General features: G+C 45.6%; 1 protein-coding gene across 1 annotated transcript in view; it reads left to right on the top strand.

The window, feature by feature from the left end:
* Positions 1 to 24,647, top strand: part of BTBD11 (BTB domain containing 11) — a 316,953-nt gene that overhangs the window by 275,340 nt on the left and 16,966 nt on the right. The window contains exons 11-14 of the mRNA XM_043562436.1: positions 166 to 344; positions 15,123 to 15,228; positions 20,031 to 20,133; positions 22,452 to 22,533. Of these exons, the coding sequence (XP_043418371.1) occupies positions 166 to 344; positions 15,123 to 15,228; positions 20,031 to 20,133; positions 22,452 to 22,533 (470 nt within the window). The remainder of the gene's footprint in view (positions 1 to 165; positions 345 to 15,122; positions 15,229 to 20,030; positions 20,134 to 22,451; positions 22,534 to 24,647) is intronic.

Here is a 24,647-nt window from a genome sequence, read left to right on the forward strand (position 1 = left end):
AATACAAACTACCCTGGCTGTATTCATCCCAAGTCGGTCTCTTGGTCTCGTAGTTTGGTGATGTCCTGGGGGAAGGCCAGCTTCCAGATAAAAACACACCTTCTGTTGTGGTTGTTTTCTGTCTCGCCCTCTCCTCCCCTCCGTGCCCTCCCCTCCCTCTCCCAGGTGTCCCATGGACCCTGCACACGTGGCTGGAGTCTTTGCGGATCGCCTTCCAGCAACACCGCAGGCCTCTTATCCAGTGCCTGTTGAAGGAGTTTAAGACCATTCAGGAGGAGGAGTACACAGAGGAGCTCATTACTCAAGGCCTGCCCCTGATGTTCGAGATCTTGAAAGCGAGCAAGGTAAGAGGAGTTTAACGCTGTGGTGTCAGTCGGCGGCAGAGAACAAGCGGGGAGGTCCCCGACCTCAATGGCCCCTTAGCCTGATCCTGCCCTCCGGATACGAATCCTGCAGTCATGGCCACTGGTGGCATATGTACGTGGCTGACTAAAGCTACTTGTGCAGTCATTGTGGGCAGCTGTTTTATTGAGCACCTGCTATGTCCCAAGACACTTCTAATAACCCAGGGAATTTGCAGGAAAGCTGGGGAGATGCTGCCAACACATGTGCCCCAAGGGCATCTGAGGTTTATGAAACAATGTTGAATGGTGGCATGGGCTCTGAGGGGTGTGAGTCAGTCAGGGAAGGTGTCAGGGAGGGGCCGAGATGTGAGCAGGCCTGGCCGGACAGATAGGAATCCGGCAGGAAGAGGGAAATGGTATAGCTCGCAAGATCCATGGGATACAGACCCTTCCAGGGTTCCCACAAAGCCGGGCCCTGGAGAAAATTTTTCAGGTACAGAAGATCAGATGAGTCTCCCCACCCTTCCTCCTGGGTCCCCTTACTCCTACAACAGAGAAATAAATGCTGCAGCCCCTTCAGAACATCGGTTCATCCCTTGGGCTATTATGAGATCAGTTCTTAAAAATCTCTTCGGGGTCACTTGTTTGATGATATAGTATAGATGTTCCGTCCCTGCCAGGGGGCCTTTGGCATCGTTGCGTGTGTTGCTGGAGAACTTCGAGAATGGACAGCCGTGGCATGCCCATCCCCCAGCCATCCTATCAAGGGTGGAGAGCCAAGGGCAAGGGGGAGACTGTGACAAATGCCCCACCACTGTGGCCATGGAAACACCAGGGGTGACCAGGCTGCCTTGAGAGGCTCTGAGGAGTCTGTGCATCAACCACCGTGTACCTGAGGGCTCCCCAGTGGGCCACGAGGGAATGAATATATATTTATATGGCACAGTGGGTCAGAGCATGGACTCTGGAGCCAACCTATAGGGATCCAAACCTCGCTATGCCACGTACTAGCCTTATGACCCCACTCCAGTTACTTAACTTCCCTCTGCCTCAGTTTCCCTACCTGAAAATGGGGACAATAACTATATTGACCTCTTAGGGTAGGTGTGAAGATAAAATGAGTCCGTGCCCTCCAACTGGCTCTGCAACTTGGTGAGTGCGGTACAAGTGACCCTGTCACAAAGCCGGCCTCGCCGGAGTATGACGCACCTCGAGTATTTCCCAAAGGGTGTTCTGTAAAAGCCATTCCCTCAGCGGGGTTGGTACCAAAGTATTTAACACCCCATTGCAGTGCACGTACCAACCAGCCCCGAATACTGGCCTGAGAGCAGGGCTTTCAGCTCCTTCTACAGGCTGACATTGGTTTACTCCAATTTCTCTCCCGGAGAGCCTTGAATACCCTAATTCACAAAGGCAATCAAGCGTTTCCCGAACTCATTTAACCTCGGAACCCTTTTATAATGAACTGTCTCAAGACACACATGAGGATTTTTAAGCTAAAATATGTATTTTTTATATTTACTATATGCCTGGCACTATTCTAAGCACAACATAAAGATTAACTTAGTTAATCCTCACAATCTTTGAAGGAGGTGATGTTCTTATCCCCCATTTGACCGATGGGTTGACTGAGGCACAGAGAGGGTGATTACTTGCCCAAGGTCACACAGTTGGTAAGTGGCAGACCTGGGCTTAACCCCAGGCAGCCTGGCTCCAGCACCAGCCTCTTACCCCTTTGCTCCAGAACAGACTTTGCAGAAGTCTGGGGTCCCTCTAAGACACGGGAACCTCTGAAGTCTCAGGAGAAATGGGCCTGTGAACTAAAAGGGCACCGTGGGTTCCCCCACCAGGCTGGGCTGACAGGCTTCCCAAAGAGTGAAGAAGGAAGCATGGAGCCACCTTCTCTGACAGCAGGGATGGCCCCACAGCAAAGCAGCAGCGACACGGCCGGCCGGGCCCGTCTGCTTTCTGAGCCTCGGAACACCTGGCCTGGGGTGCAAAGCAGCTCTCCTTAGGTATTCTCAGCAGCCTATCCTGGCCCAGAGTCTCAGGGCCCCCTGCAGGCTGGATTTGCACTTGATGAAGGCCCCACCACAGGACCCAAAGTGGGAGCAAGAGTGCAGCTTCTGGGTAATGAGCCTCAGTGATTCCACAGAGCGCAAAACCCTATGGAAGCATTTCAAAACCAAACTCTCCCTGCCCCTCACCCTTCATCCCTCTAACATGAATGAATGAGTGAATGAATGAACGAACGAACGAACGAATGAATGAATGAAGCTTTCACCTGCAATTACCTAAGCAACCACTTTAGTGAAAAACATTCCTAAGTCTGTTCCCAGGGTTAGGTGTTCGAACTTGTTTTTGGTTTCTTGGTTTTTGTTTCCTTTTTTCAGACTATAGTGGGAATTCCAGAAATTACTGAGGCATCCTGTGTATTAAGTGAATGTAATCTATGGGTTTTTTAAATAAACTGTATTGGGGCGCCTGGGTGGCTCAGTCAGTTAAGCATCTGACTTTGGCTCAGGTCATGATCTCACGGTCCGTGGGTTTGAGCCCCGCGTCGGGCTCTGTGCTGACAGCTCAGAGCCTGGAGCCTGTTTCAGATTCTGTGTCTCCCTCTTTCTCTGACCCTCCCCTGTTCATGCTCTCTCTCTCTCTTGGTCTCAAAAATAAATAAATGTTAAAAAAATGTTTTTTAATTTTAAATAAACTATATTTTGGAATTTTGGAGTATGACATATGTACAGAAAAGTGCCCAGATCATAACTGTGTAGAGCCCAGTGAATCTTCACAGGCTAAACCTACCTGTGTGATCAGCGCCCGGGCCAAGAAAGAGAACATTGCCAGCACCCCAGTAGGCCCCTTATGCCCCACTCAGCTACTACCCCCAAAAAGACAGCCAATGGCTGGGAGTTGGGAAGAAGGGAGGGGCCTTTGCCAGGAGATGTAGACTAGAATCTCCCCCCAACCCGACCCCACCCCACCCCCATCAGCTGTACTGATCTTCAAGGATGGAGGGAGCCAGGGAAAGGAAGCAGCTCCTTGTCAGAAGGACAGTCTGGGAAAGACAGTGCATTCAAGAGTGGGGTTTGCCCTTATAAGGGTCCAGTGGCAATCCCTACTGGTGAAGTGTGGTATTACACATCATGTACATTCCTGGTGGGAGGAAAAAGAGGTGATTAATTTCCCACCGCTGCCACGTGAAGCCAAGCATTCCCCAAGCATGAGTGATGTTCTTGTAGTCAAAAGAAGACTAGAGAGAGATGATGGCAGAGAAATTCAGAGCGTTGAGAAAGTGCTACAAAGCTGTGCCCTCCAATGTTTCATATCGGAGGATAGTAGTAGCCACACATCACACAACTGCCTAGCCTAGTTCCTTCTCCATTAAAGGGTTCCTGTTCAGATTTCATCTGCTGTTCTGTGTGGGCAGGTATATGGTTTCATCAGATAGATAAGTAATAATGCATAAGAACATAGAAATGCAATAAAGAAATTCACTTTATCGTCAACTCCCAGAAATACAGCTATACTATGAAGTGAAGCATACGCCTTCCCATCCTTGACTTGTGTTCATTCATACATTACTTGAAATCTAGTTGCAGATGTGTTTTGCTCCCTTCTCTAAATTTTAACTTCAAAAGAATTCAGCATCTCTAGATTTCCCAGGAGCCAAACAAAATAGTCATTTCTTTTTTTTTTATAAACTTTTTTTTCAACGTTTATTTATTTTGGGGACAGAGAGAGACAGAGCATGAACGGGGGAGGGGCAGAGAGAGAGGGAGACACAGAATCGGAAACAGGCTCCAGGCTCTGAGCCATCAGCCCAGAGCCTGACGCGGGGCTCGAACTCACAGACCGCGAGATCGTGACCTGGCTGAAGTCGGATGCTTAACCGACTATGCCACCCAGGCGCCCCAAAAATAGTCATTTCTTAATATACATCTGTTTCAAGAAAGTTCCTGGCCTGTTTCCACCCCCCCCCACACACACACACACACATAATTCCCCAGGGCACTGATCATTCAGCAGTCACACGTGCTCACTATGCTGCAATGGTGATGGAAGAGAAATGTCCTTTACCCTCCTGGAGCTTGCTATGTGCAGGGGAGGGGCGGGCAGACAGTAAGCAAGGAAATGGATCAGCAAAAGAGAGAGAGAGAGAGCCTGATAAATGCTATGGAAAAAAAAGTGAAATTGGACAATGATATAGTCTCTCTGAGGATGGGGCAGCCAAGGCCTAATCTAGACAAGATGCAAGGAAGGTCTCTCTGAGAAGGTAGCATTTGAACAACCACTGAAGTGAGGAAAAGCTCCAGCCATGCAGAGGTCTGGAACAAAAACATTCCAGGTGAGGGAGTGCAGGACCTAAGGCTCTTCATGGAAACGTGCTTGGTGTGTTGGGGCAACAGGAAGAAAAGCCATGTGACCGGTGCAGTGGGACAAAGGGAGAAGCATAGGAGATAAAAATCAGATTGCATGGAGTCTTTCTCCATGGTGAAAAGCTTGGGTTTCCCTCCACGTGCAGTGAATAGAACACCCCTGGAGGTTTTAGACAGAGACAAGACATGATCTGTGGGGGGTTTTTTCTTGTGGTTTGTACACTTTTTCATTTTTTTCTCACTTTTTTAATTGAAATATTTTAGTTTTTTAAACTTTTGATTTTGAGATAATTTTAGATTCACGTGCAGTTGTAAGAAAAAATACAGAGATAGCACTATGTACCCTTTACTCGGTTTCCCCCATTGGCAGTCTCTTACTAGAGTACCATAAAATATCACAACCAAGATACCGATGTGATATAGTCAACATGCAGAAAATTTCCAGCACCCACAGGATTTCCTCATGTTGCACTTTTCTAGCCAAACCCATTTCCCTTCTGCCCTCACTCCATTATCACCCCCTGGTAACCACTAATCTGTTCTCCACTTCTCTCATTTTCAAGACTGTAATTTCAGTAGAATCATACAGTATGTGACTTTTTAGAACTGGATTTTCTCACTCTGCATAATTCTCTGAAGATTCATCAGATTGTTGGATGATCCCATAGTTTGTTTCTTTTCATTGTTGAGCAGTACTCCATGGCATGGATATACCGTGGTTTGTACAAGTGCTCATCCACTGAAGGACATCTGAATTGTTTCCAGGTCCAAGCTATTACAAATACAGCTGTTCTAAACATTTGTGCACAGGTTTTTGTGTGAATGTGTTTTCATTTCTCTGGGATAAATGCCCAGGAGTGTAATTGCTGGTTTGTATGGTAGCTGTGTGATTCATTTTCAAAGAAACTGCTAAAGTTTTACATTCCCACCATTTTACATTTTACATTCCCACCAGCAAAGTAGGAATAATCCAGTTTCTCCACATCCTCACTGTTTGGTGTTATTGCTATTGTTTCTTTTAGCCATTCTGATAGATGTGGAAGTGATATCTCGTACTTTTGATTTTCATTTCCCTAAATGGCTAATGGTGTTGAACATATTTTCATGAGCTTATTTGCCATCTGGCTATCCTCTTCAGTGAAATGTCTCTTTGTGTCTTTTGTCTGTGCTCTAATGAAGTTGTTTGCTTTTTAACTGTTGAATTTTGAGTGATACTAATCTGTTGTCAGATAAGCGGCCTGCAAATATTTTCTCCCATTCTATAGCTTATCTTTTTATCCTCTTTATAGAGTCTTTCACAGAGCAAAAGCTTTTAATTTTGAGGAAATCTAATTTATCAACCTTTCTTCTTATGGAGATTATGCTTTGGGTATCAAGTATTAGAACTTATTGCCTAGCCTTAAATCATGACTATTTCCTCATATTTTTTTCCTAGAAATTTTAGTTTTATGTTTTCCACTGAAGTCTGTGATTCATCTTGCCTGAGGTGAAGTGTGGAACTTACATCAAGGTTTTTGATATGTGTGTGTGTGTGTGTGTGTGTGTGTGTGTGTGTTTGCTTGTTTTACCAATGGACGTTTAGTTTTCCAGCTCCATTTGTTGAAAAGGCTGTCTCTCCTTAATTGAATTATTTTGCACATTTCAAAAGTCAGTTGGGCATATTTGTGTGGGTCTATTTCTGGGTTCTCGACTCTGTTCCATTGATCTATATGTCTGTCCCCCCACCATTACCACACAGTCTTGATTAGTGTAGCTATAGTTAAATATTGAAGTTAGGTAGACTTATTCCTCCCATTTAATTCTTCTTTTAAAAATTATTTTAGCTATGTTCTTTGTCTTTCCATATAAATTTTATTTTTTTTTCAACTAAACTCTACCCCTGATATGGGGCTCAAACTCATCACCTCAGGATCAAGAGTTGCATGCTCTAATGACTGAACCAGCCAGGCACCCATCCATAGAAATTTTAGAATAAACTTGCTTTACCAACAATAAAGAAATCTTGCTGAGATTTTGATAGGAATTGTGTCAAATTTCTATATCAGTTCAGGGAGAATTGACATCTTTACTATGTTAAATCTTTCAATTTGTGAACTGTATGTCTCTTCATGTACTTAGATCTTCTTTGGTTTCTTTCATCAATATTGTGGAGTTGGCAGCATACAAGTCCTGTTTTGTTAGAGTTACATATACATATTTCTTTTTTAAGAAATTATAAATATTATATTAATTTGTATGTCCATGTGTTCATTGCTAGCACAAAGAAATATAATTGGTTTTTGTATATTTATCTTGTATCCTGCAACCTTGCTGAACTTGTTTATTCTAGGAATTTTCTGTAGATTCAATGGAATTTTCTACTTAGGTAGTCATGTCATCTACAAATAAAGATAGTTGTATTTCTTTTCAGTCTGGCCCTGAAGATTTCTTTTGGGGAGAGTTTTTTTTAAATTATGAATTCAATTTAATAGTTACACAGCTATTCAAATTATCTATTTAATATTAGGTGAGTTGCTCTTTTTTTTTCAGGGAAAAAAAATCATTTCATTTGTGTTAACAGATTTATGTGAGTAGAGTTGTTCATCATAATCCCCTTATTATTCTTCTGATGTAATGATAAACCCTGTATCATTCCTGATTTTGTTAATTTGTGTCCCCTTTTTTCTCTGTCAGTCTTCCTAGAGGTTTGTCAATTTTATTCATCTTTCCAAAGAACCAACTCTGTGTTTCATTATTTTCTCTACTATTTTTCTGTTTTAACCTTCATTGGTTGCTTCTCCTATCTTCATTATTTGTTTGCTTTGGATTTATTTTGCTTTTCTTTTTCCAGGTTCTTGAGTAGGAGCTTAGATTATTGATTTGAGACTTTTTGTCTTCTCTTATATATGCATTTGATAATGTACATATCCTTCTCAGCACTGCTCTGACTGTGTACCACAAATTTTGATGTGTTATTTTCATTTTTCATTCAGTTCAGTGTTAACTTTTTATTTTTCCCTTATAACTTCTTTTTTTGACTTATGAATTATTTCAAAGTGTGTTGTTTAGTTTCCAGATGTTTGGAGGTTTTCTTATATTTCTGCTCTTGATTTCTAGTTTGATTCCATTGTGGTCAGAGAATACTTTCTGTATTATTTTGATTATTTTAAGTTTTTGAGGTTGGTTTTGTGGCCCTAAGTATGATCTATCTTGATATGTTCTGTGGACACCTGAAAACACAGTTTTCTGCTATTGTGGAATGAAGTGTTCTATAAGTGTCCCTAAGATTCTGTTGGTTGATGGTATTGTTGAGTTCTTCCATATCCTACAAATTTTCTGCCTCTTTGTTCTATCATTTCAGATAGGGGTGTTAAGTCTCCAACTATAATTATGGATTAGTCTGTTTCTCCTTTCAATTCTATCAGTTTTTGCTTCACAGATTATGCAGCTCTGTTATTTGGTGCATATATATTTAGGTCTACAATGTCTTCCTGGTGAATTAACCCTTTTATCATTATATAATGCTCCTCTCTGCTTCTGTTCATTTTTTTGCTCTAAAGTCCACCTTATCTAATATTAGGGTAGCCACTCCTGCTTTCCTTTGATTAATGTTTTTGTGATTTTTTTGGACCATTATACTTACTATCTGCCATTTTCATTATATTTGAAGTTATTTTCTTGTAAACAGCATATACTGTCATCCACTCTGCCAATCTCTTTTAATTGGTGTATTTAGACCATTCACATTTTATTGATACTTTAGGGCTTAAGTCTGCCATCTTATTTTTTTAAGTTTGTTTTTGAGAGAGTATGCACATGTGCATGAGTGGGGGAGGGGCAGAGAGAGAGGGAAACAGAGGACCTGAAGCAAGCTCTGTGCTGTCAGCGCAGAGCCTGAAGTGGGGCTCAAACTCACAAATTGTGCAATCATGACCTCAGCTGAAGTTGGACACTTAACTGACTGAGCCACCTTGGTGTTCCTGTCATCTTATTTTTCATTTTCTGTTTGGTTTCTCTTTTTCCTGCCTCCCTGTGGGATAGTTGAACATTTTTTTTAATTCCATTTTTATTTGTCTGTAGTATTTTGATAGCTTTTCTATAGCTTCAAGTAGCTTTTCTAGTGGTTGCTTGCAGTATGACATGATATATACATAACAGCACAGTCTGCTGGTGTCATCATTTTACCAGTTCAAGTGAAATATAGAAATCTTACCTCCTTTTATGCCCATTTATCCTCCTCCATTTATGACATAGTTGTTTTTAAATATTTCCTCTACACACATTTAGAACATCAGACACTCTTATAATTTTTGCATCAACCATCAAACATAATTAAACTCAAAAGGAGAAAGAAAGAAAGCCTATTATCTTTATCCATACTTTTTTTACTGTTTCTGTCTTCCTGTGGTTCCAAGCTTCCTTTTTTATCCTTTCCTTTCAATTTAGAGAACTTTCTTCAGCCATTCTTTTAGGATAAGTCTCCTGATGACAAATTCTCTTAATTTTCCTTCATCTGAGAATGTCTGGCTTCCCTTTCATTCCTAAGAGATACTTTCTCTGATTATTATTTATTTGATATTTTCCTTTAAATCACCTTACCATATGTTAAATGTACTTAGAAAGGAAATGCTATAGTATTACCATAAATAGAAGGCCCACATCACTTGCAATGAATAGAGAGTACATATCAAAATATATGGATGACTATTTAAAAGCACTTTAGTTTATTATCTGTTTAATTTCATCTTGTACACAATTCCAGTGACAGACGTGGGACTGTGCATTGACCTCATGGGACTCTGTCTGGTGCCCTTCCCATCTCTTTACCTTTTCCCAGGTGTACTACGGCAAAGAGAGGCTCACTGCTCACAGGTCAGCCCAGGATATCCTACACAGGAGGGCCAGTCTAAAGACAAACCGCTGTTGATGATGGATTGAGGCAGAGAACTCACTGACGGTATCCCCAGAAAGTAACTGTATTTCCACCATCTCCTGATTTTGAGATGCGGCTTTTTTCACCTTTTAGCATTTCACAATTTGAAATGGGTCTTAAAAATGAATGTTTGTTAATGCAGTGCGTTTTTTTTTTCTCTTCCTAAAAGCTGTCATTAATTGTATGACATTTTAGAATCTAGAAAAAGATTGGTTTGAATTATAGGAAATTGCTGTTTGGGGGTTAAAGAATGGTCAAATCTCAGCAATTTCCTTTAATTCAAGCTAATGGCATGTTGTGATGCGCTATCCTTTTTAGCTCTCCTAGCAACCTCACCAAGCAGATATTTTTAATCCACTTCGGAAGAGGACACAGAGACCCGGAGAAGCTGAGTAACTTTCCTAAGGTCACAGAGCTAGTATGTGAGGAGTCAGGACTGGGGCCCAACCCCATCTGGCCCTGCTGTCTATGTTTTTACCACTGGGTAGAAGCCCTGCCTAACCCACCTGAAAAGGACCTTTGGGATCAATCCCAGCATTCCTTTCTGAAGAAGAGAAAATGTTCTGGTATCTTTTTAGGAGAGAAGTGAGGGTCAGAGGAAGAGAGGAAAGATGTCAGCCCTGAATCCACAGGAATCTGTCTCAGGAGGCTCCTGCTAACTGTGGTATTAAGAACTTCATTCCCTTTTGGTTCTTTGTAGCCACACGGTTCTGAGTCCTGAGGACCTGAGTTCACCTCATGTGCACACCCAGCATTTTCCATGAGAGACCTGAGTGGCTGGTACCCAGCAACGTGCCAGTGACAACCGCTAACCAGGTGCTATGTACCTGGGCCCAGCCAATGCCCACCTGTCCCCAGCCCACGCCTCCTCCTTGGACTTGCTCTGGTCTCCCAGCTCAGAGCCTGCATGCACAGACTGGCATGCACAGACCAGTCAAGCCTTGTGACACCTTTACCTAAAAGCATTTCTCTTAAATGTACAACTCAGAGGAGAATATAGGTACCTATCACAGCACAACTACCCCACCTACCCATGCCTCCAAAATAGACTGAGCCTCAAGTTTGGTTAATTCCAATCTGCCATCTTCAGGTTTGGGCCCAGAGCTAACCAAACCCAAAGAATAACCCAGTTCACTGCTCCAAACTGACCATCTAACCCAACGGGTCTCACCCCACTAGAGCTCTTAACCGATACTAATTACAGCACCCCTTCTTGCTTAGGGGAGCCCTCCTGGAGACCCAATTCATTTTGGGTGCTGGAGAACTAGAGTGAATGATACCCATAGTCCCCCCTCCCTGGAGGAAACACACAGGAAAGGGCACAAAGCAGACACCTTGACAAACACAGGTGAATTCAAGGGCACAATGGAGAGTTTCCTCTTAGGGCTCCGGTGTCTGAAAGAGAGGCAGCCAGAAAGCCTTGGGAAAGGAGGCAGCAGTTTGGACCCTGACATTCAGAGCGTCACTGACAACCCCTCCCATAGTGTCCGGTGTTTAGCAGATGCCCAATAAATATTTCAAGAAAGAATTAAGTCACGAATGGCTGCATCACTTAGCAAATGGGGTAAAGTTCACATTCATGAAACCTTTAGGGGATCAACAAATAAAACCCAGAGAACTGTTGGTGTCCACTTTGATCCTTGACTCCCCCTCTTTCCCCTTCTCCTGAACTTCTAATACTTCCATCATAATGATTCTGTTTCCTTATTGGGCAGATTGTTTCCAAGAAGAGACTTCAGTTTTTTAGAATGGTTTTAGATTTACAGAAAAATTGAGAAGATAGCACAGAGTTCCCCCGTATGACCCCTAACCCACATTCCCCTATTGTTAACATCTTACATTAGTATTGTACCTTTGTTATAAAGAGCTAACACTGGCACATTATTATTAGCTAAATTCCATATTTCATTCCTATTTCCTTAGTTTTTGTCTAATGTCTTCTTCTGCTCCAGGATCCCATCCAAGATACCACATTAGTCCTGTTGGCTGAAGACCACATTTCAGACTTGGTTTTGGTGACCTTGACAAATTTTGAGAAATACTGCTCAGACATACTACTGTAGGATGCCCTCTAGTGGAATTCGGGGTGTTTTTCTCATGGTTAGACTGGGGTTATGGTTTGGGAAGGAGGACTACAGAGGTCAGATGCCATTCCCACCACATCAAGGGCACACACTCTCCACATGAGTGTTCACTATGGGAGGTGACCTTCATCACCTGCCTCTGGTGGCTCTTGCCAAGTTCCTCAGCTGCAGGCTTACTCGTTCCCCCTTTTCCCAACTGCTCTCCTTGGAATCAAGTCGTTATGTGCAGCCATCAGCTAGGTGGGCAATGACACTCTTCCAGATAACTTGTAAGTATTTGGGGACTGTCACTTTGGAACAGACATGGTCAGCGCTTACCTATACCTCATCAAGTGGTACAACACATACTGAAGTTACCAAGCACGAGCCAGCTGTGGGTTCTGAGAGGAGGGGTCTTGCCCTGCCGGCTTGGGTTACTTTGAATACACTTCTTGGATGATTCCTAAGTACCTTTTGAGTTGATCAGTCAGTCTCCACAGAAGAACATGGGCTGCTCAGGCCTCTCTCACAGGAAGTGGATCTTCATCCCCCCACCCAAGGTGGTAAGACACTCCCTGCTGTAAGTGAGCAAGACCAGCGTCATTCATCACCCAGTCTGTGCGGCACATTTCGCAGACACAGGCCGCCTCTTTTCTGTGAGCTGCAGGTCCTCACTGAGCATGCTCAGTGCATCTGGCAGACTGGGGTCACGAGGATGGTGAAATGCAATCCACCTGAGGCAGACTCTAGATGGGATGTAGTAGTGTTCTATTGCTGCACAAGTTACCACAGTGTAGAGGCTGAAGGCAGCACTTGCTCAGTATCTCGTGGTCTCCATGGGTTGGAAGCCAGGCACAGTACTTCACTGGGCTCTCTGAGTAGGGTCTCACAGAGCCCCAGAATTAAGATGTCAACAGGGCCGTGTTCCTTCCTGGAAGCTCCAGGGAAGACTCCACCTGCACGCTCATTCAGGTTTGGGTAGAATTGAGTTCCTTATAGTTGTAGGATGAGGCCCCATTTCTTTGCTGGCTGTCAGCTAGGGATCCCATTTTTCTCCCATTCTTGTTGCCTGCATTCCCTCTCTAGCTTGCCGCACGGTCTCCTCCATCTCGAAGCTGGTGACAGCACATCAAGTCCTTCTCAGGCTTCAAATCCTCTTCTCCATCCCTTCTGAATTCATCTCCTGTCTCTAATTTTAGGGCTTGTGTGATTACACTGGGCCTGGCCAGATAATCCAGAATAATATACCTATGTTAAGGTCCATTTAAACCATAGTTAGTATCCCTAATTATTCCTGCCAAGCCCCTTCTGCCCCGTAATGTAACATATTCACGGGCATGGTATCTCATGATATTCTCAGTCCCAGGGATTTGGGGGATGCAGTCTTCCAGGGGGCCATAGCTGTGCCTACCATACAGTGTTTCTCGAACATTAGTGTACATGGGAATCATCTGCAGGGCACCGTATTGCAGATTCTGATTCAATGGGCCTGGAGTGAGAGTCTGCATTTCAGACAGGCTCTCAGGTGATCCTGCTCCTGGTGGTCTAGGGAACACATTTTGAGTGGCAGGCTTTAGACCACGGGTAGCAAATTTACAGCCCCCAGCTCAGAGGTCAAACTCAAGAGAAAACATCAGTACATAAAACCTGTGGCTCGGGGTCCCTGGGTGGCTCAGTCAGTTAAGCGACCAACTTCGGCTCAGGTCATGATCTCGCAGTTTGTGGGTTCGAGCCCCGGGTCGGGCTCTGTGCTGACAGCTCAGAGCCTGGAGCCTGCTTTGGATTCTGTGTCTCCCTCTCTCTCTCTCTCTTTCTCTCTCTGCCCCTCCTCCACTTGTGCTCTCTCTCTCTCTCAAAAATAAAAATAATGAAACATTAAAAAAAATTTTTTTTAACTGTAGCTCTCAAACCTAACAGCACACCAGAATCACCAGAAAACATGTTAAATAAAATACAAATTGCTGGGCCCCTCCAAGTGTTTCTGAGTCAGAAGGTCTGGAATGGGACCTGAGGATCTGCATTTCCAACAAGCTCAGGCAGTGCTGATGGCTGCTGGTCCAGAGACCACACTTGGTCTGTCTCACGGCTTCGTGCGGCGGTTCTCCGAGTTCTCGTTCCTTTGCCACACAAAGCCATTGAGACAGCCAATCACTTTGTGAGTGTTGGGAGGAGCACTTAAGACCATTTGGTCATAAGGTCATAAGGCGTCATCTTTGAAAGCAGAGTCCCTGTGTCCAATAGCAATTGCACCTGTGGGCACCTCTGTGGCTCTCGTCCGAGGTAACCTGGTGCCTCGTGGGATCTCCTCCACTTTCATCAAACGGTCAGTTCCTTTTCACGTGTTGAGCTGTATCCTTCTGCTTCGGGAGCACAGTGAAGCACATTCAAGAATATCTCGAACCACTGACATCATCCGTTTTCCCAAACCCATCTTTTAAAATGAAAAGTGAGCTTTATTGTTTGCATTACAGAAGCAACACTCGTTTGTTGTAGGAAATGCAGATAAAAAGAAAAGGGAAAACATTGTAATCCCAGCCAAAGGTAGCTTATTCTGTTTTCCCTGGCATTTTCTATACATACCTGTCAATCCAAGTATATATGTGGGGTTTTCTTTCCAAAAATACATGGTACAAACTGTGTTGTAACCTACTTTTCTTAATATATTATAAATGTCTTTGTACCTCATCCTCATTTTCAGCCCCTAGATTCAACCCCCTTCACCCAATAAAAGCATCAAGTGCTGTGATTTGTGGCTTCCCTCCCACACACCTGCAGTTGAAGGGAGACTAATGAACAGCAGTGGGTCCCAAGGGGAAAGAGGCAAAAACGTGAAGGACACGAGGCGATCAGAAACACTCCTTTGTCCCTGGGCAGTCGGAGGCAGCTGTTACAGAACTCGTCATCCCCCCCCCCCCACCCTTTTTTTTTTTTTTTTTTCTTGGAGAAAGTGATTCAGCTGAGCATTCCTGGATCCGGAAATGCTTCAGCACCAAAATCAAATTCGTAAGAAAGCTGAATCAGGAGCATTTGTGTCTGGGTAATGGAGAGCACAGTCACAGGATCAGAAGGGCTTCCTGCTGCTGTTTTCAGGGTAATTCACTGCTTCCAGAATTCTGAGTATTGATAAAGGTGTGTTTGGGGTAAAAACTTACTTGCCATTCTCTGAGCTATGAACTTGCTCTCCAATGGATGATACATGAGTAGGGCAAGAAAGAAGGATTTATTTACGAATTAAGCTTTCACCAGTGAATCCACTAGAAATAGCAGCCTCAAGGTGTGAGTTCCAGGTGGGGGGTGCGGGGTTGCTTCTGGAACCTGCAAGAAGTTTGTGGGCCCCTCTCGCCAGGGGACAGGCATTCCTGCTGACAGCTTGGAGGAGGCCGCCCAGGGCCTGGCAGCCTGACCTGTGCTTTCCTTTCCGCAGAACGAGGTCATCAGCCAGCAGCTGTCGGTCATCTTCACTCACTGCTACGGGCCCTACCCCATCCCCAAGCTCACGGAGATCAAGCGCAAGCAGACCTCGCGCCTGGGTGAGTGCCTCACCGCGCCCTGCCCCTCGCTGTTGCCTTGTGGTTTGAGGACACAGAGGTAGCAAACGCCCAAAAGAACAGTACCGGAGGACGTCTAAGATGGATACAGGAGTCAGGCAGGTGGTGATCAGGGTATCCTCACATGATAACTGGAACCTATACCTTGGAAATGTGGACAAGGAGACCCACCAGTCCCTCTAACCGAGGGATTTTCTCCCGCAGGGACGACAGCCCCAGAGCCCATGCACTTCCTGCAGGCAGGTAGATTCTGGTTCCAAAAGAGGGCAGAGCTGTGCAGGCAGCTCTTTGCCCCGACCGCTCCCCCTCTAAGAAGTCCCTCTTCCTCCCTGAGGAGGAACAAGCAGGGGACAGTGCCAGGCCCGCAGTGTTCTTCTAATGGAGTCCTTCTGCAGGGACCCAGGAGAGGAAATAAGTGCCCGACCCCTCCACCCCACACACACACACATACACACCTCACACACAGAGATACACAAGTGAGGGGAACATACCCGAGCTGAAGAGACTGGACACACTGAAATGCCATCAGAGTACCAGGAATCACTTTTTCTTCTGGTTGGACACTGCGCTGGGCTGACCCCAGCCTAGCACTTGACCTTCCCCATCTCAGGTAACCCTCAAGCCGCCCCAGGAGGCAGGCACTGCAAGTCCCCCCACATCTCAGTGGAAGAAAGGGAAGGTCTGTGCTGCCTTCAGATTCACTTCACGAGCTACCCACCTCCTCCCAAAGCCATGATTCCCTCCTTCTATAGTCCCAGCTTCTGGAATTTTCCAGGAGAAAACTTTCCATCAGGCAATTATTTCATTCCAAGGATCCTGGGGCTGCCGTAACCTGGCTGATCAGTCTGGAAATAAAGCAAAGAAATGCTTCGCTGCCTTGAAGCCCAAAACACCGGCCTTCTGTTGCAAGGGCCTTTCTCCTTGCTTCCTGGGGAATGATAAAATATTACAGACAAATCCTTTTATGATGAAGGTTGGGGACTTTCCTACTTCCTATTGTTTCCTGCAAAGACTGGGAAACATTTGAGAAATGGAAGCATCTGAAAATGCTATCCTTTAACAAAATCACTACGTTTGGAACAGGTGAGCTAGTTTAAATTAGTGAAAAGGCTGAATTCGTGGAACTGTTTTAAAGTATTCTTGCTCCTGTCGTGAAAAAGTTGTTAATTGAAATGACACCAACTTTTTGCTGAAGTGAAAACCCGAGGAGCCACGTCAAATGTTGTCTGTTTTCCTTTCTGCCCATTCATGTGGGCAAAGTAGGACGTACCAAAACCGCAAATATTTCTACGTTGTAGAAAACAGGTATTAATTAAAATGCTGTCAGAGCGACACATCACAAAGACGAAGCAAATTAACAGACTTTGGAAACTGAACGTTACATTCCCAGGCCGTAGCAACATCTGACATCTCGGTGCCTTAATAGAGCAAACATTTGTAAGGGCTGTTTCAATGACACAGCATAAAATCTCCTTTCCCGTAGTTATAGGCGAGGAGGGAACATTTTTTCCTTCCAGATTTGCTGAGCTTTCTTTCAGCAATCAAAAGGACCTAGTTTTTAAGGCCAAGCATTGGAATTCCAAGGGTTATAGCATCAACAGAAGAAGAGCAGACTGGAGAAGCTCAAAGCTCACAATATGGAAGAAAAGGGGCAGAACATATTTATGAATAGATGGAACATGAACCAGGTAGGGTTGGCATCTTCAATAGAGCATTTCAAACTAGGGTAACTCCCAAGTTGTCAAATAGTGATTCTTTAAGGACCTGCTTTAAAGGGAAGACATGAATGATCAGTCACAAGGGCCAGGCAGGTCATATAAGTGAGTGAAATGGCTTCCGTGTGAGACAATAGGGAGTGGTGGGGACTGTAGCAAACTGGAGAGCACGTGCCTGATTTTTTGTGACGCATTGTCCTCTTGCCTCCCAGTGAATTCTGGGACAGGATGGTTCAAAGGGCTACGGGCAGGAGAGTTTAGCAATTTGGGAAACAGGAGTATGGCTATCTGGAGGTAGACAGAGTGAGAAGGAGTGGATGCTGAAAAGAGGGAGAACGTCACTCCAAACTTTTAGTCTTTAAAGCAAGCGGAGATGTGAATTTTAGTCAACTCTGAGGACTTCTGTGGCCTCTCTTCTCTCTTCGTCTGGATTGTTTAGAAGTTTGAGGGGTTTTTTTTTTTCATAAAATATTTTCATGATAGTGGGATTGTAAGTGATTTTGACTGTTTTATGCTTTTATGATATGTTCTAAATTAAAACTTTTTTTAATGGGAAGAGGTGAAGTAGCTATACGTACAGACAGAAGTATGAATGGAGGACCACCATCTGGGGCAGCACAGGGGCTGAGGGGCCATCCTACCTTCAGGGGCTGGAAGAGGAGAGTTGGCCTAGAAGACAAATTCTGGGTCCAGGGTCTGGGCAAAATGGAGCCGGCCAGGGGTCCAAGATAGAGTTGTCAGGGTGTGCCCAGCAGTTGGGGTCATGGCCCCCAGATATCCAGGGGGTTGATCCCCACTCTTAATGGTTAGGACAGCCTAAACCCAGCCAAAAGAAGCAGCTGGAGTTTTATTTGAGGACAACTGTTTAACCCCTGGGGAAGGGCCCATCAACAAGCAAGTCCCCAGGCTAAGAAGGAGCCTGTTGTCCTTGGCAGGATCTAAGAACAAGACTGTGGAACAAGAGTCAAGGCATTCTTCACTCATTCAAAAAAATATTAATTAAGCATCTACTATGATAGTCATGTTTATTGAGGAGTACTGTGTGTAAGCCATGTTGCTAAGTGCTTTGCAAAAATTAACTCATTTAATGCTCACTGTAAATGATGTAGATGTATAATGGGTATTATACAGAAAGGGAAACAGAGGCACAGAGAGGCTAAATGACTTGCCTAAGGTCATAGAGCTGAGATTTCTGGCTTCAGAGCCCACACTCTTCCTATGCGTTACCACCTTTCTGTTCTAGACACAGAGCAAGGATGTGAAAAGAACAGACAAGGTCCTGATCTCCCAAGCAAAGTCACAGGGAGGCAAAGTAACAGTGAATACTCTGTAGCAAATGAGGCTACACCAGAGGGCTATGAGAGCACAGGTAGGGGATGCTTGGTCAGTCTGAGGAGGGTGGGGGGAGTCAGGCAAGGCTTCTTGATAGAAGGTGTCTGCACTGAATCTTGAAGCCCACATGGGGTGAACCAGGTTTGGAAGGAGTTGGAAGTGTCCCAGGTGAAGCACCAGAGGTGGGAGTATGTGGCATTCGTGTAGCTCGAGCACACTGTGGGTTGACGGGGGGATGTGACTAGGGAGAGGCCAGAGAAGGCAGCAGTCTAATCACAAGGAGCCTTGTTAAGAAGTTTGGACTCTATTCTGGGAGCGCTAGGGAGCTATGGAAAGGTTTACAGCAGAGGAGGGGCGTGATCAGATCTGCCTTTAGTAAGAATGACTGTGGTGAGGTGGACCATCGGGTTGGAGGCAGAGACCAACAGAGGCTCCTGCGGGTCCCCAGACAAGAGATCTTGTGGCCTAGCAAGGGCAGGGGCATTGGGGATGGAGAGAAATGGAGCAATCGAGAAACACTTAGGAGGAAGAGGTGACAGTGTTTGTGATAGACTAGATCTGGATAAGCCCAGGAGAGGAAGGTGTCTTGTTGCCTTCGAATCCTTGGTTTGGGCAACCAGTAGATGGTGGTGCCGTTCACAGGCGAGGAAGAATCTTTTTCACGTGAGCTGAGAATGCAGTTCATCGTGTATCCTCAGACTCAGAAGCTTGGGTGCAGACGCCGCAGAGAGGTAATCTCCCATTTAGAGACTCCTAAAGGTCCCCCCCCACCGGGCCCCACACATCAGGTCAGGGCGGGTGATGTAATAGGAAGCCCCACCAGAGGTTAGGTCCACCTTGCCCTCGTGCAGGGGTCCAGACTGACTCAGGAGCAGAGCGGGGCGGAACCCGGTAGGGGCAGGGATGTTAGTGGATATTCCCAACAAGCAAAAGCACTGAGCTGAGGACAGACTGGCACCTTCAGGAACTCTAGGTCTCAGTGGCTAAAAGGACAGACAAATTGGGGGGTGAGAGGGGTGGAGCTAGGGATCCTAGTGCTTAATCATGCAGACCCTCCAATCCGAATTCAAAGTTCAAAGCCCACGTTCAGATCCTGGCTACTGCACCTGTCACTAGCTCAAACTTCTGTATGCTTGTTTTCTAACTGCACAACTGACGATGGTCCCTGTCTGCTGGACCGAATGAGTTTGCATGTGCACGTGCCAGCTTCCACAGCGCCTGGCACGTCGTAAGTGCTCAGCGAGTAGTGATATACCTCCTTTGTTGTCGCTGTTGATGAGAGCAGGGGACTGGCTCACGTGCCTCTGATTCTGGGAGAGAGGGGCTTGGATTTTGAACCACCTGGAATACAGTGGTAAGGGGGCAGAGTTTCTAGACCCCTTTGCCATCAGGCAGGGAGGGCACCGAGCCCACGTAGGAGGAGCAAAGGGGAGGTGGGCATACATTTGCCTTTCCCATCAGAAAATCATCTGCATCAGGCCGTGGCTGAGTCTCCTCTGGGGAAATGCTACTTCTAATCACAAATAAGCTATGGAGATTTCCTATGAAAAAAACTGAATTTCAGTGATTTGAGTGTTCTTTTGACTGGTTCTGTCTCCTGTTTGGCCTCTGTCTCGCCAATGAGTATTTTATGACCATGATTTCCCCTGTCGGCTCTTCTTGGCACTTTCCAGAAGAAAAATGTAAACTTCACCCTTCTCTCCACTAAAGCTACCCTTTTTCCCCTTCCTATTCTAGATCCTCATTTCCTTAACAATAAAGAAATGTCTGATGTTACCTTTCTGGTAGAAGGAAGACCATTTTACGCTCACAAAGTGCTGTTATTTACCGCCTCTCCGAGGTATGTATGGTCAGTTTTGAAAGCAGCTGAATTATGAGTGTGGCTGTTGCTGTTACTAGTCTCTGAAATTCAATTTTGGTGGTATCTTCCCTGGACTGGAAGATGATCTTTTCAAAATCAAGAATTCGAGAGCAAAGTGCATTTGTACAACCATGTTCACAGCAACATTATTCACAGCAGCCAACAGGTTTCAGAAGCATCCCAGGTGCCCTCCAGGAGAGGAATGGACAAACAAAATGTGGTATATACATATATTATTTAACCTTTAAAAGGAAGGCAGAGCTGACAGATGCTACAACCTGATAAACCTTGGGCGTGGGATGCAAAGAAACAAGGCAGTCACAAAAAGACAGACACTGTATGATTCCACTTATGTGCAGAACCAAGAGTGGTGAGCTTCATAGCGACAGAAAGTAGGATGGGTTGCCTGGGGCCAGGGGCAGGGGAAGGTGGGGGAGTTGTTCCATGGATACAGAGCAAGTTCTGGAGATTGTTTTTTTTTTAAGCACAGAGCAGCCAGTAGTATAAACAGCAGCGCCTTTGTGTGACTCAGGCAAGGGCACCGGTCCTCTGGGCAGACAGAGTGTGTACCAGGCCCAGGGCTTCAGAGCACAGCGTGAATTGGATTTTAGCTGCCCCAGCCCAGTGCCCTCACGCAGTGTACAACCTGAAATATCGTACACAGCGGCCTGGAATGGCCTGTCCTCCAAATATCCAGGAACTCTGGCGTAAGCCATCCCACACTTACAGGTCTTGAACCTGACTTTTCCTTGACTATGGAGTTGACAGTGGTATCACTCCCTCCTCTGCTACTGCTCTCTCTGCTTTCGATTGGAGTTAAGTTGGCCATTTAGAGCCGCATTATCCAGAGCCCTGAACTGGGATCAGCAAAGCTCTGGCACAGAGGAAGGCAGGATGCTGGGAACGGAGGGGGCGGGGGGAGGATGAACAAAGTGATCAGGACACTGGGTACCCAGAAACAGAACCCACTTCTAGGACATTTGCTAATGAATATATGTGACCAACACTTCCTGGGTTCCTAAAAGCATCCTGGACTCTCCACTGCCTCTCCCCAAAATCACATGCAAACCCCCAGATGTCTGCTTTGCCACAACAAGAAGAATACGCCATGCCTTACACGGTTGTCGGTTATGATGCCGTAGAAAAGCAGGATAGATATCATACCAGTGTTGATTTCTTAGTCTTGACAACCATGGCTGTGTAGGATGTTAACATCCGGGAAAGCTGGGTGGAGGGCATCCAGGAGCTCTGTACTGTCTTTATGATTGTTCTGCGAATCTTATTATTTCAAAACTATAAGTTGAAGGAAAGAACACAGCTTATGCCTAAATGTTTTGAGTGTCAGGGTGTTCCATTGACTAGGTCTGTACCCACTAGGAGCTTACAGTTCTGTTGATCGCAGGAAAGCACATCTGAAGCCCATCAGCAGGTCATCCATGGGGAGGTCGATAGGTAGTAGTGGTTGTTGATTAAATACCTACGATGCAGCAGATCTGGAAGGGCACAGGCTCTGGAGATGCAGCAGAGCAGAAGGGCGGAGTCCCTGCCCTCCAGGAGCAAAGGTGCACAGGAGGTGGGGAGCATCACGGGTATCAGAGGACCCCATGAAGGAAGCAGCCTTCGTGATAAGTCCTGTGGTACAGACAGATGGGCTTTTAAATGGTATTTGTTCTGTTCCAGTCACCTGTTTGAGAAATAACAGTTCAAACTACTATTTTTAACTTTAAAGTTTTAACTTCAGGGCACCTAGCTGGCTCAGTCAGAAGAGCATGCGACTCTTGATCTCAGCGTTGTGAGTTTGAGCCCCACGTTGGGTGTAGAGATTACCTAAATAAATAAAAAAAAAAACTTAAAAATAATAATTAAAAAAATTTTTAATGTTTATTTATGTTTGAGAGAAACAGAGCGTGAGCAGGAGAGGGGCAGAGAGAGGGAGACACAATCCTGAATAGGCTCCAGGCTCTGAGCTGTCAGCACAGAGCCCGACATAGGGCTCAAACCCACGAACTGTGAGATCATGACCTGAGCCGAATCAGAAGCTTAATCGACTGAGCTACCCAGGCGCCCCCTAAAAAAAATAATTAAAAAAAAAATAAAGTTGTAACTTCAGATTTGATTATGGTATCTTACTGGGGTGGCATTGCATTATGACATCTGTGGATGTACTGATGATGTATTTCAGAGTGGGGGGCAGGGAATACAAGATACTACATGTTTCTCTCATTAGAGTGGTGTTTCTCACAAACTGTGGATGTGTGTGTGGGTCTTTTTATCTCCTTTCTTGTGTTCTTTTTCAGGTTCAAAGCACTCCTCTCCAGCAAACCAACAAATGACAGCACCTGCATAGAGATCGGTTACGTGAAGTACCCCATCTTTCAGGTGAGCCCCAGTTGTGACCTAGGGCATTGTGCTGGTCATCCACCTGTGGGTTAGCCACTGCAGAGTCCTCAATTCCTTGCACACTGGGCCCCTCCTTACACCCCCTCCGGCTTACCATCCTTTTATCCCTACAGCATTAGTTGAGCACCTACTGGTTGCCTAGCCCCCTGCTGGGACCTGGGGACACAAGGATAAAGGGCATTCCTCCCCTGGGGCGTCACAGGATAGAGCGGGTAACTGAGTAATTAGTCACTTACAATATAATGTGGGGAGGTACCAGTAGGGGCAGGGAGGCGATGTGCTGTGACAACTAGGACCAGGGAAGTTGGAGAAGGTGTCCTATGAGGTGTCAGCTGAAATAGTGAAAGCTTAAGAGAAGCTGGGGAACCCTAGGAAGGCTCGGGGCTTAAAAAGGGGGTTAGAAGATTCTAGGCAGAGAACAGCAAGGATGAAGTCCCAAAACCACGGTTGAGCCTAATGTGATCAGGAGCCAGTGGACTTTTAACGACCGCACTCCCTCCATGCTGTCCTCCCACAAGCCAGGGTCAGGGAGCCGACGTGGGTGACCTGGGGGTGGGATCTGTGGAATTCTGAACAGAACGTTGTTTCCTGCGGTTCAGTTCAGGAAGTAGGGCCTTGGGGGGAGTGCAGTAAGAGTGGATAAGATTCAGGCAGGTGTGCCAGGGATTCATGCTCTAAGAGGGTTGTTGAGACAACTCAGAGATAATGAGGTGAGGCGGTGAGGGGTGGAGACAAGGCTGGCCATGACCAGGGCCACGGCTCAGGTTTCCAATCTGCACTTGGAAGGAAAGAGCTGCAGCCCAGGACTAAAATGCTGCATTCTCCTATTTAAAATTGGTGTCTATCACATGACGATGGGCAAAGAACCAACCTTTCTAAGCCTCAGTTTGCTCATCTGGTGGATAGGAAAGGGGGAACTGCAGTGGGAGGCAGGGAACAGCATAAGCAAACGGACAAAAGTGGGAAATCATGGGGTGTGTTTGAGGGAAAGTGATTATCAGTCTATTCAGCCGGGTCTTAAGGTATATTGGAGACTGAGAAGACACTGGGACCACTCAGTATGAGCCAAGTGGGAAGAAAGCAGGCCAGATGGTGGCTTTTCCCTGGCCCCTCAGATCCTGCTGTCCAGAGGGCTGCCATGGATGTTCAGAGGAAGCCACCATGCCCTCACACTGGCCCCTAAAGCCTATTGAGGTACCTGCATCTCCACCATTAGAGATATATTTCTTTGGTTATGTTAAAAGTTCAAATGAAAGAATCCTTCCCAAGTAACTATGGGTGAGACACTCTTCTTTGAGCCTCATTTTCTCCATTTTTAACAAGTTAATATCACCTCAATCTATGTCATGGGTTCTTGAAGAGATTAGCAAGTAGGACAACTTGACAAATTTTTTTTTTGATGTTTATTTATTTTTGAGAGAGAGAGAGGCAGAGCATGAGCAGAGGTTGGGGACAGAGAGAGGGAAACACAGAATCTGAAGCAGGCTCCAGGCTTTGAGCTGTCAGCACAAAGCCTGCCCGACACAGGGCTTGAACTCACAAACCGCGAGATCATGACCTGAGCTGAAGTCAGACGGCTAACTGACTGAGCCACCCAGGAGCCCCTCAACTTGGCAATTTTTAAGTGGGTTGTTATTTTTCTAACTCATAACTGGTAAGCCATCTCCCTACTAAGCACAAGACCTTGTAGGATAGGTTACTATGGACTGAGCATTGGGGAAAGGATTAAAGCAGTTTCCAGGGACAAGGCCAGTCTGGGAGAGCCATCCCACTGGGGGGGGGGGGGTGGCAGAGAGGATCTGGATCCCCAGTGTGGGACCAGGGAGTTGGCATGCCCCCCCCAGACCCAGCCTCTCACCCCAATTCCTCACCACATTTTCTACTGACAGCAAAGTGGCCACAGCCCTTTCTAGAATGGTGGTGACTTCTGAGTTTGAAATTTTCCATGAAACTGCTGCTTTGTTTTAGGATTAGAGTTGGGAGGGCAGAGAAGAAACTTCTGTGGGGCTCCAGCTATGAATGAGACACTAACCTCTGCTTGCACATGGTTATCTGGATACTTCTTGCCATTTTTAGAGATGAATAAACTGAGG

Source organism: Prionailurus bengalensis, chromosome B4 (genome assembly GCF_016509475.1).
Source record: "Prionailurus bengalensis isolate Pbe53 chromosome B4, Fcat_Pben_1.1_paternal_pri, whole genome shotgun sequence".
In the NCBI taxonomy this organism is placed as follows: domain Eukaryota; kingdom Metazoa; phylum Chordata; class Mammalia; order Carnivora; family Felidae; genus Prionailurus; species Prionailurus bengalensis.